Raw genomic sequence first — 12,469 nt, 5'->3', positions numbered from 1 at the left:
ATGATTTGTTTATTAGGACCAACTGAATTGCAGGCACTGGTAAGATAATGCGTATACTTCATAAATGGCACGAATTACCAGACAAATACAGTCACTTCTGAGTTTTCATTCTCTGAATTCTGTCTTGTTTCCAGTTCCTCGTTACGAAGATACTAAACAGCTCAATTACTGCATTCAATGACTGGATTAACCATAGAAAACTCCTCCCTCGAGATAATCTTCCGAGCTAAAACTCCTGAAAGAAGGAAGTGTTACTCTATGGCAATTTGCCATTGAAAATGGTGCAATTTGCTTTTATTTTGCAAATATATCTCAGTTGTAAGTTACGTTTTTCTTCAATAAAGAATTCTCTTTGAGTGAGTGTTTTTCAATTTTTTTTCCCCTGCAGTTGATTAACTTTTCCCTAGAATTCCTGGACACGCGAAACCAGCCATCGCCAAAAAATGTATTTTTTCTCAAAAAATATTTAAAGTTACAGGGAAAAAAATACATCATTTTAAAGCTAAAAAAATAAGCTTTCCAACAACATATAACTTATTTACAGACAACTGAAACATTTTATAAAAGCGAAAGTTGAACGAAAAAATTTAAGAAAAATAACAGTAAAATATGTTTTCCAGGCAAAATTTGGTCATTTTAGCGTTGATTACGAATTTTTGGGTTCGTAACTAAAATTTTCTTCAATTTATCTACTTTCTTGCAACAAAATTTGACGGAAAACTGATGAGGCACGAATATTTTTGGATTTTTTGAAATAATCGGATTAGCGATCAATGTGTAATGTGATAATGCGATAAACGTGTCAAGTTTGCGACCCGTTGCTAACGGCAACGGAAGCGATCGCATTACGAATAATTAACATCTGTTTGCCAAAAACCACCCAAATAACCGTTTTTTCGACGGAAAATTCATCCCAGAGGATAAAACTACTCACTGGACATGTAATAAAGGTAAATATGTTCGAGCGAAAGCGAAAACAAGCCAATATTTTGAGGGAAAACACAATTCTGTGAGATCAAAGGACCATGTGCTTCACACACGCAACCGTATCGCTAGATAATTAATCTTACCTTTTCAGCGATTTTAACGCTTGAAATCCCATCCAATGAACCACAAATCCTTTTCTTTATCTATTCCGAAGCCTGTAGTGTAATTTTTTGGCTGAAAAACTTTAGAAAAACCGCTTCGCGAGAGCTCAGCGATCGATAAAAAAATTTGGTCATCGCATCGGCTCAAATTGCCTGAATTAGAATGGCCGTCATGTAGGTGTAATGAAAGCTAGAAAGCCGAGATTTTCAGGGAAACTGGGGATATATCTCCCCAGTAAACACGCCAAATTTCAGCGCGATCGATGAAAAGGACGCTGCGCTGCGAATCTTACAAAAATGATGCCTCAATCCATCATTTTCGGTGCGGGCTAGGGAAAAGAGTAAGCAAAACACGTTTTTGAGCCAGGGACGGAAAGCGGAAGCGAACATATCGCAAGACAGGAGAGTAGTCTCCCCCAGATTTTAAAGACAATCGTCTCTAATAGTGAAAATATACTTACACTATGTAACAATTATTCCCCGAAGACAAAGTGCCTGATGATATCAGTGAATAAAAACCGAGACGAAGTCGAAGTTTTTATTCATGCACCGATATACACGGAGCCTGAGGTGAATTGTTTTAGTATATTTTCATACTAATGATTAAGTGATTATTTGGAAAATATGTACTTTCTTTAAAACAATTAATTTCTTCGTCTGCCACCTCGACAAAACGGCTTGCGGCCATTTTGAAAAGCCGCTTAGGTGATTATCGTGTAATAATCACCTCAACGGCAGCCAATCAGCGCAGAGAATTTTCAATAATCACCTATGTAATTATACAAATACTCAAGTATTGTCAGGACCAGTTAAAAAGGAAAATAGATCACTTCAGGTTGCCTTCCCTAGCTGAAATTAAAACGTCTGGTGCTTACCATTGACTACTAGGCCGGAGTGATTTTACTCTGTCTAACAGCAGACGAATTTACTCGTCAATGGCGGGCGGCTCAAAAGTCAATATGTTAAGCTCCCAAATAGTGCAATAATCATTTTATCGCGATCGGGCTTATCTATTTGAGTTCAAGTACTTTACTAATCGGGACACCGCAAATCAAATCATCTAAAATTAAGGCAGATCTAATCAAAACCAGAGGAAAATGGCCATCGGAGCTTATGAAGTTGAGTCGAGGAATGCCTGAATTAGAATGTCTAATAGGGTTGTTTTGTGGCAATAAGAGGTAAATCTAAGACCTCATTCACTTGCTTACAGGTCCGTGAGATGGCCAAATATTTGTCCATTACTCGTGAAACACGAAAAGTCCAGTTTCATTTATTTGAAACGTGATATCTACCTCCCTATTTCCCCCTCTAAAAATATTTTAAGTTTCCCAGCGAAATAGTATGAAAATTAATAACTTGCAATTGCCTGCTTGCTGAATTTCCACTGCGGAACAGAGATTTTTCGGAACACGTACTTTCGTTGGGTGCCCTGAAACTGCAAAACAGCGTGCGTGTTTGACCTTCAGGACTTGGAGGTACAGAAGCATTTTTTGCAAAAATAATGCTTCCTCTTTCGCCAAGTCCAATACAACCCATTTCATGAATGTTTTTTTCGGTTTTGATTTTTGGTCTCGATTTTTGCGCTCGATTTTCGGAAAACTATATGTTCCCTCCTCATGGTTCAATCACATTGCACTGGCAAAGCCCCGTTATCATAGCGAGCCAGCATCGAATCTCTTTTTCACGCAGTCTTTCCGAACATGAAAAGAAGATTCGACGGGGAAAAACTACCGTGTTTTTCGAAGAAAAACTTAAGAACCCCCACGGCTTTGGTGGGCAGGCCAGCAAGCAAGTTGTAGAAGGGAGCTTTTTGTCAGGGGGCAGGGATTTGCTCTCGCTCCGGTCCCTTTACCTTCTGCTTATTTCGCAGAAACTCGGAACAACAGCTGACTTATCACTTGCCTTTAATCTGTTCTTTCCTTCTTACAACAGTTCTTGTTTAGGAGTATGTTCTCTAAAGAGTAGTTTGTTTAAGAGTAGCAATAAAAGCAAGGTGACACACGCTAACACCAACCCGGTGTGGCCAACACATCACGCATGCGCACTACCATTTCACCCGGTCAATTAGCAGCCCTGGACTGCTGTTTCGGCCTTTTGGGCCTCATCAGCATGGCGTAGCTAACATACCAGGCGGGTGTGTTTAGCACCACATTAAGGACGTTCGCGCTAAAATCTTCCTACGGTGAGATTTTCTTCATTTCTCGCCTAGAGTTAGGTCATAAAGTACTTACTCCAAAAATGAAAAAAAAAAATGGGGGTCACTGACTTTGTTTCGGAGAAAATGGCAGTGGAAAAATGCCTTAATTTCGAGAAATCGGTCATAATAGCGAGATGTAGGCTCATCTGCTCATCCATCGAAAATCATAAAAATAAACTGTTGGAGTGAAAGTTTCCATGGATAGGCTTTTAGGAGTGAGATTTTTAGATAATTGTATGCCGCTAGGGATGTGGTGAACAGTAGAGTTCATCCTCGACGAGTGTTTTCGTAAGCTCTATCCGTTGCAACCACTACCGGAATTCGATGGCACGAGGAAAGAAAATGTTAAAAAAAGATAACTTCTTACGGTGAGAATTTTTTTATTTCATCATATTTTGTAGATAGTAAGTAAAGTAAGTGATTCATGATTTAAAAAATAGGGGTCACCGATGATCTGAACGAGTAAAATCGATGTGATTTTGCAAAGCTCATGGAAAAGTTCGTTTGTCACGCTTTTGCGTCACCTGTCCGGCAAGGACTGGAACCCAACAGAGGATCGATCGTTGAAGAGATGAAAGGTTTTTACCGAAAAAAAAACCTTTTTCGAGCATAGCAACGACGTTTTAAGCAGGGGTCATCTTCATTTGGTTGGTTTTTTGTATATCACCCCATTGCCGTCATGCTCATCCTCTGGAGCGTGTTTTTTGTGAAATTCAATCGCTGATAGTTTCCACGCAGGTCCGTACTATTCAAGCGGACGAGGACGAAAATACTCCTCAATTTTCACGGAAGTAAAGGAAAAGAACTTTAAAAACATGCATTCACTTGGAACTTAAGTTCGTAGGGTAATAAAAACATTAAAAAGAAATAGCCCCATTAAATTTACGCAACGGTTCGTCTTCGACTTTTCCAAACTTTCAGCCACTGGTCTACTCGATCAGCTACCTTTTCCAGAGCTTTTTTCCTCGCGGTTTTTTTCGCCATGTTATTTTAACTGATGCTCGAAAAATTTGTATGAAAGTCAAGTAGACTAGTGCAGGGACAGTGCACGACTGATAAAACCTCGCGAATATCTACTTGCGCAGTAGTCTAGTTGACTTTCAAAAATATTTTAAATCAATTTTGACTGATCACGATCTTCTCTGATCCAACGCTGTGCAAGACTTACCGTCCACGGTTTTTGCCTCAACTTCACTAATGCTCAAACTAATGCGTGACATATTACAGTCGCGTTACGTGCGCAGCAACGTTGCGCACAAAAAATTAGCGCGAACGTCCTTAAGTGGCAGCTTCACATGCCAAACATGTGGTAAGCTGGGTTGGGAACAGCAAAACTGTTCTCCCACGGCAAGCGTGTGAGAAGGTGGATTACATTAAGAGATCGGTGTGTCACGTAAATTAAAAATAGCAATAAAAGCAAGCAGGAGCCATAATCGGGGATGGAGACCGTAAGTATTGGGATCCGCGCGGAACCATGATATGGGACAATTTTTCTATTTTTAGAACAAATTGCGCCATCCTGACGTCATATATCTGCGCGGACTCACGCACAATTCGTGGGTTCTCGCGTGGATGTTGTCCTCTTGCGTAATCAAATGGCGTGATAATAAAATGGCGGGCGAAAGTTGCGATTTTGTACAGTGATGCCAGGGGATAACAGCTGTGAATAAATTGATATGGAAGTCGATAGCTCTGTTAAAAGAGCAAATGATTTAAATTTGGAAGAAGTCAGCTCAGCCACACAACAAAAGAGAGTGAAAACGGTGTTTAAGACACTCTGGGATGACACGAACAGTGAGAAACCCTTTCAGGTACGTGGTACGCAAGTCGATTAATTAAATTTGTTGCTTTTAGTTTAATTCACGGCATCGGTTTTCACGCTCTTTCCCGGGCTTTCTGGACTAAAATAAATTAATTAACACCCAATATACTTCAATTATGTGCAGGTTGGTAAGCTTAACCTTCGTGAACACATTCTTGCCAAGAGCAACGAATTAAGATCTCTTGAAGCCATCGCGTCAGATCTCCAGGATCCCAGAGTAGAGGCTCGTGTCGAGGTTGTGGAAAGAAGTGGAAAGCCATCCCTGGTTGTCGTCAAGAAACGGAAAGCCTCTCTCTCTGACGACGTGCCTTTTGACGACGTGAGACTCGTTGTTGATGCAAATGGTGAATATCGTTTGTTTGTGTACCACTTTGAGCTCGTAAGAAGGGGCACAATTAATATTAATCAGCCGGGACAACTGAGAAATGCAATAAACGAAGTCGTCGAGAATCGTCCTTGTCCTGGAGTGGACACTAGGATAACTGGCCAGCAGGATTATCTGTCCTCAGAAGTAGAAGAACAGTCCCTTCCTTGGCACAGAGTTTTGTCAAGAAATTGCGCGCGATTGATAAAAAATGCCCAATGTGAGAGTGGAAGAAAGTGTCGATGTTGCTACAAAACAGAACAAAAACTGTCAGAACGCTTAAACCAAAAGAAGTCTCTGACTGAAGAAGACGTAAGGAGCAGACAATCTGTGTCATCCAAAGTTCGCTTCTCTTGCCTCAGTCCAAAGAGCCAAAGTAAGCGATTGAAAAATATGCGGCAATCAAGGAAAAACATGACAAAGCAGGTCAAACGGTACAGAAAGAAGTTCTCTGTTTTAATGCCTGATACACATAGCTCTGACTTGGACAAATTGATGGAGCGAGTTGAATCTACACCCATGGGAAGAAAGGAATTTGAAAAATGTGTGGCAGAAGCTGATAGTTTACGACCCGGTGCAGGGCAAGTCTTGCGTGAGATATGGGATTCGGACAAAGTGAATTTCCGAAAAGATCAGGCAAAAAACGGTAAGTTTTAGAAGGTGTGTAATTTGATCTACATGCTTCAGGATACTCCGAAATGCAAAATTGTAAATTGGTCAGAAGATGATAAGAAATTAAGTAAGAGGAATTATCAGTAATTTTGCGTGATAATCAGTAACCAAATAACTTAAGGGGCTGTGTGAAGGATACGGGAAGAGAAAAGTTCACACTTTGGCACAAATATATCTGATCATCCCTGGTGTGTTTTATAAACTTCACTGTTCCAGACCACCACCCTCGCCCCCCTCCTCTCTTCCCCTGCATAGGGCTTTGTATTTCTCACTTAGGGTGTTCGGGCGAATGTCAGAGGAAAAGAGGAGAAAATATAAATAATTTCTGTACTTTTTAAATGTGTTGTATCTTTCAAGAGGGTTAAATAGCTTGGGCCAGGCCACTGGTCCCCTTCAAGGGTTTAGTCACAATTTCTTACATACTTCCCTCTCCGTTTTATATGGAAGTCCTCTCAGGTGTTCAAGAACACTAATAATTTTATCAATAAGAAATGCTTTTAGTTACTCTACAGACATGTATGTACAATGCTTTTTCTTCTAGGCCCAATCCATCTCATGATCACAAGGGATTCTGTTACAAACTATTCTTGCATTAAATTTTGAAATCCTGTATTACCCAGATATTTAGATGTGTTGATTTAGTAATCAGGCAATTGCTTTGGTTTTGGTTATACCACAATTTGAGGTTAGCTGAGAAGTCTAATTGGTAAGTAAACTGGTTTGATTTTGGTTTTACGACACTCAGCTTAAAACTGTTCTATACACGTTCTATTAAAGGATATGGACATCGATCTAATCGTTGGACTCAGGCGACTTGGCGAGTGGCTCTTGCTATTTATGCACGCTGCCCGGTCCTGTTTGATGACCTCAAGAAGCTGGACATTCTCCAGCTTCCATGCAGGAGATCCTTGGAGAGGGTAATGGCAAAGAGAACAGTAGAGGAAGGTATCCATGAAGAAAGAATCATCGAGCAACTCACTTTGTTTAATCAATTTAAAACCACTGCAGTCCTTAGTGGAAGACCAGAGCCACTGGGAGTTGGAGAACTCTTGTTTGATGAGACAAAGGTGAATAGAGGGTATTCCCTTTGCTTATCATAACAGCCATATTGGTGTATCTGTATTTAAGTTTTACTATATCTTCCTTAATGTTTGGTACATCTACATGCATATACATGGCAATCATCAATGATGTTATTTGAATCATTATAGGGCTCATTGCAGATCATGAAGTAATATAACCTATTTAAATTTTAAGCGTTTTTTTGCTGTATTGTTGAAACATGGAATATGAACTGAGTTAAATTTGACAAAGTTAAAAAACCTAGCTCAATATGCAGTTTCGTCTGACCCCTTTTGTTATTGCATATACAGTTTTATGAATCAAGAATATCTCTAGAAATATTGGAGCAGTGATCTTCAAACTTATCAATAGAAATGCACATCACAAGCAAAACAGAATGACACCTGCTATGTTGTTGCCATGGCAGTGCTCTTGGATCCAGTCTCTGTCTGGGGAAAACAAATATCTCCATTTCCAACTTTTTAAACTGGGACAGAGGGTCTTTCTCAGAGATTCACACATGGTTTACATGCATTTTTTCTTACCTCTCCACAGTAAGATTATTGGCAGTGAATTATCCTTCTTTAAGATGATCTGGAAATTTTAGTCTTAATTGAAACAGGAACAGCAGCATAACTGTTGTCATAGCAATGGCACAGTGGATTTTGTTTCTTTTGTGATTTACATTTTTTTAATATTTATGGAGGTATTCTTGATTGAGTGTTGTACTATTTTAGTGAAACCACCGATGATGTCATCACTTTCCTCATTTGCATAATATAAAAAATATTTTAACTGGAATTTCTGACCATGAAATGCTTTTGAAATAATTGTAAGTTGTAATTAACAGGTGCAGAGTAAGATTCAGATCCGTTGCACTGATGGTGTTGCCATTGGCTATGCAATGAATGAAAATGACTGGTCATGTCTTCATGATGTTTATGAGTCCCTGTTCATCTCAGAAAATGGAGCTGGTCAAAGGGCAAGTTACGTTCTTCAGACCTACTGGCGGGATATGACATCTGGGTTTGAGTTTGCTGGGCCTTACTTTCTCCGTGAGGTACCCCTGGATGGAAAGTTTCTACATGACATCGTCTTCAAGGTGATCAGTACCCTTGAAAAGTACCGGTTCCATGTCATTCTATTGGTTGGTGATGGAGCTTCCTGTAACTTAGCCCTTTTATATTTACAATAATTTTCCCCTTGATCTGATTCCTCACGCCTAACTTTTTGGGGTGACAAACTGGGTTACATCTAAGTTTTCCTTTTAATCTTTGCAGAGTATGTTGACAACTCCAAACGAGCACGTGCAGCAAAGTTTTTAGCATGGCAGGTATTGCTGAATAAAGATTAACTTGTTTATTAAAGTGCCTATAACCCCAAAATATTTTTTTCGCTTAAATAACTCTTTGCACCTGTTTGAAAAGCATTGCGCCTTTTTGCACCTTTTTAGCCCTAATCTTGACTTTTTACAGGCTGTAAAAGTTACGAAATCTGACCATCATCTGTAACACGACCGAGCAAGTAAGGGGTATGGGTCTATTCCTGGGTTGATGTCACAAACTTATTTGCATGCATGTTTACAAAGACTTAATACGATGTAAATCAGTCTGTGACGTCAACCCAGGAATAGACCCATACCCCTTACTAGCTCGGTCATGCAACAGATGATGGCTAGATTTCGTAACTTTTACAGCCTATAAAAAAGTTAAAAGGTGCAGTTTGTTTCGAACAGGTGCAAAGATTTATTTAAGCGAAAAAAATATTTTGGGGCTATAGGCACTTTAACATTATCTTGTTTACTATTTTTTAAATGTGCATTTAAAAGATCAAACTACATCCCTCCTGGTCCTTGGAGGGAAGACAAGTGTTCCCTTTGATGGGGCAATAGTATATATAAACAGTAGCCTCCATTTGGGGCGAAAATATTCTAGGATATTTGTCCGCGGACATTATCTGCTCCGAGAAGCGAACAGCTTTCGGAGAGCACAGCTTGAGGAAAACTATGAGCTTCGAGGAACGGATAATGTCCAAGGACAAATACCCGAGAATATTTTCGCCCCAAATGGAGGCTTTCATGTTTATTATCCTTCAAATATTTTTCGCAACGCGAGTTGTTTTGACAATTGGGGGATATTCTCGGATATCCCCCAGTTTTAGCTGGGTGATATTCGGTCAAGTGACGTGTTTAAACCAATTGCGTGCGAGTGAAAAGATTTGATGAATTATTTAACAAATAAAGAAGCCTAAGCCGTGTATTACACTGTGATAAAACACGACAGGCATTTGAGAACACGAGGGAAATGTGGAAAGCACGAGCCGCAGGCGAGTGTTTTCTACATTTCTCGAGTGTTCTCAAATGACTGGAGTGTTTTATCACAGTGTAATACACGGCTTAGGCTTCTTCATTTGCTTTATGATATAGATTTTACGCGCGCAAAACGATAAAACACGCTTTTTCGATGTTTTATACTCTGATAAAACATAGGTTTTTGACCAATCAGAGAGCGCGCGCAGGGTCCTATCTATGTTATAAATATAAATAAAAGTTATAGTACATTATCATTATAATTATTATTATTGAAATTCATATATTTGAATGTGAGTTAGGATTAGTTGTTTACTAAGCCCTTTAAGGGGCATTGTCACGATACTTGGCAACTTTACAAAAAGCCAGGTGTCTTCGCATTGATTGAATTTCAAAACTAATGAATGATCTAGTTTTGTTATTAAAGGCTATTTGAATGTACTGGAACTGTTTCTTGTCGCCTGTCGCTATGGATGGCATGGATTGAAATAGATTGAAACTTGAAAAAAATTGCCAATTCTTTCAGGTTTTGATGCTGCATGTTCCAAAAATCCTCAAGAAATTTATTATGGTTAGCCCTCTCTGATAAAATTCCGTTGATGTATTCGTTGTAGCTTTACAGAAGCATTTTGTTTAATGATTAAAGACCCAAAGTAATGATTTTATAAGCACAGAATTGACCTAAAACAGCAAAATCCTTGTGACACTGCTCCTTTAAATAAATGGCATTTCTTATTTAGCTTGCCTTTTCTCTCCCTCTAGACATTTGACCTTCAAAGAGTCATGGTCTTTGGATTTAAACAGTTCTCGTCATACTTCTTTGATAATTTTCCTGGATACTCTTTGTCTCGATTGCGGCTCTCAATAAGTCGCCTTGAATCCCTGTTTGGCACACTCAAGTTCCATGCCCATGGTTCTCTAAGTGCAGGGAATTATGGGTCATCTCTTGGAAGGGTTCTGTTGAGACAGGAGCTGAAGGTCACTGCTAGAGCCACAAGTCATGATCAGAAGGGCTACAGGGACCAAGAGGTCCTTATATCTGGCCCTACAAATGTGTCCACATTGAACACTGTTTATCAACAGCCTTACATTGAAATCATGGCACATTTTGTTCCTTATGGTTATCAGGGTGTTAAAGAATTTATTTTTCCCTCCCAAATTTCTCAAAGCACTTTTCAGGGTAGGCAAGGTAGCTCTGCATGCACCCTAATAGCCCTTGTAATGGGTTTTAAGTTCTCCTCTGGGTTGATTGGTGAACCAAAGAAAGTTCTTGAAGAGGGGTGGTTTGGTCATGTGGTTTCAAGTATTTCTGGGGGCAATAAAATCTTTGATGAATGCTTTTCTGCTGCAGGAGTTGGTGGGCTTGATGTAGAAGATGCATTCAGCTCTGTTGGAGATGATCTACACCTCCTTTCTTATGAGGATCCCAAAGATTTTTTTATTACTGGTAATAACTTCCAGGATGTCATTTCAAATGTCAGGGAACGGGCAAGCATGAAACAGAAATCAGTTGGCATCTTTGTGTCTGTTGGGAGGACAGTAGTAATTTTAGTTTGGGAAAATGGGGCATGTGCAATTTTTGATAGCCACAGGCATTTACAGTATGGGTGTATACTTTCCCATTCCCTACCATCCAAAGAAAACGAGTTAATATTGTGGCTAGCCAAGACATACCAGAAGTTTTACAGCACCTCGATACAGTATGCCCAAATCACTTGGGTGGAGTACAACAGATAATGTGCCTCTGTCATTTCAGAAAAAAAGTACATTCAGTACAGTTAAAAACTGTTGTGTGGCTGAAGTTGAAGTAAATTGATTTCTCCTCCAAGCATTTCATTTTGTTAGTAGATAACAATTCTTGTCATAAAATCTCATTTCAGCCTGGAATTTTCATTTTTTAATGAAATGCTGTGTCTTTTTTAAGCTGGCTGCACTTTGGCATTAGTCATTGGTCACCATTTACATAGGAACAAGAAAATGTGACACCAAAATATATTAATTGTTATAAATAGTCTTTTAAAGTCATTTGACTGCACATATTAAAAACTTTTCTTGATCCTTTATTTATTACATATTTAAAATGGTATGTACTGGTGTGCATGTAACTTACAAAACTTGAGCCATACCTGAGAACTATAGATATTAATTATGTCTTTGTGCTATAAAGACATGCAGTCCTTTGATGGGTCTTTCATTGAATTCATACAATATATTGAGTGCAAGTTTCAAGTTCAAAATAACATTATTCTATCACTCAGACACATTTTTTTGGTTAATTTTTCTGCAGCTCTAACAGTTACTGAGTTGGAGTACCAATGTACCTGATAAGCTGAGTACAGCTCTCAATAAAAAGATCAAAGACCTCTTCAAGCTGTCACTTTGGTTATTCTTTTGTTATATTACTTACTATTGTTTTTCAGTAAAAACGAGACTTGTCATATTATATAAGGCAAGCTGACGTTGCCCTAAGTATAAACTATCACAAAGAGACCACTTGAACTGGTCTGCTGCCTAGAAGAAAGCGTAATTAAGTTTGTAAGATCATATTATTAAGCATCCTTAATTAATTAAGTACGCTTATCGACACTGTAAGTTTTCAGCTTGTCCCTCAAGCTTTGGTCGGCTGAAACGACTTTGCCCTCCTGAATCAGTTTTTTCTCTTCTTGAGCACTATAGAATTCCTTAAATCTGGTATTACATATTCTCTTTACTAGCTCTTGCCATATGGAGCAAGCCCTAATCTCTTCAAATGGTGCTGTGCATGCCCTTTTTGATGCTGCCAAAAATAACTCTTGTAGCTCCTCGTCTAAAGCAACCGATTGTTTTGTCAGCTTCATAAGGTTTTTTGGATATCTCTTCAGATTTTTTTCAGTCAACATTTCTCTTATTCTTTTATCTAACGTTAACAAAACAACAGTAAACTTACTATTGAAGAAAGTCAACTTTCCCTCGTCCA

General features: G+C 39.0%; 1 protein-coding gene across 4 annotated transcripts; it reads left to right on the top strand.

Annotated features, from left to right (window-relative positions):
* The first annotated feature begins 4,718 nt into the window (after positions 1 to 4,718).
* On the top strand, positions 4,719 to 12,469 carry LOC138032330 (uncharacterized). Of its 4 annotated transcripts, none has more exons than XR_011128348.1 (5): positions 4,719 to 5,096; positions 5,232 to 6,117; positions 6,921 to 7,210; positions 8,056 to 8,538; positions 10,865 to 12,469. XR_011128348.1 is itself a non-coding variant. In XM_068879988.1 (5 exons), exons 1-4 carry the CDS (start codon positions 4,962 to 4,964, stop codon positions 8,528 to 8,530), a joined length of 1,356 nt encoding a protein of 451 aa, XP_068736089.1. In that variant the 5' UTR covers positions 4,719 to 4,961; the 3' UTR covers positions 8,531 to 8,538; positions 10,865 to 12,469. The 4 variants fall into 4 exon arrangements, 3 of the variants coding, with proteins under 3 accessions (XP_068736089.1, XP_068736090.1, XP_068736088.1); XM_068879988.1 differs by having other exon boundaries at positions 8,486 to 8,538; XM_068879989.1 differs by lacking the exon at positions 8,056 to 8,538.

This window comes from Montipora capricornis, chromosome 14, assembly GCF_036669925.1.
Source record: "Montipora capricornis isolate CH-2021 chromosome 14, ASM3666992v2, whole genome shotgun sequence".
In the NCBI taxonomy this organism is placed as follows: Eukaryota; Metazoa; Cnidaria; class Anthozoa; order Scleractinia; family Acroporidae; genus Montipora; species Montipora capricornis.
The sequence above is the reverse complement of the archived record's forward strand: the minus strand, read 5'-3'. Positions and strand labels throughout refer to the sequence as shown.

What these genes read in the sequence shown, in the direction of transcription:
- LOC138032330 (XM_068879987.1), top strand. Translation starts at nt 4,962, where the DNA reads ATGGAAGTCGATAGCTCTGTTAAAAGAGCAAATGATTTAAATTTGGAA. An exon ending in AAAAGATCAGGCAAAAAACG is followed by an intron (nt 6,118 to 6,920) that starts GTAAGTTTTAGA and finishes GTTCTATTAAAG; the next exon opens with GATATGGACATCGATCTAAT. An exon ending in TCTTGTTTGATGAGACAAAG is followed by an intron (nt 7,211 to 8,055) that starts GTGAATAGAGGG and finishes TGTAATTAACAG; the next exon opens with GTGCAGAGTAAGATTCAGAT.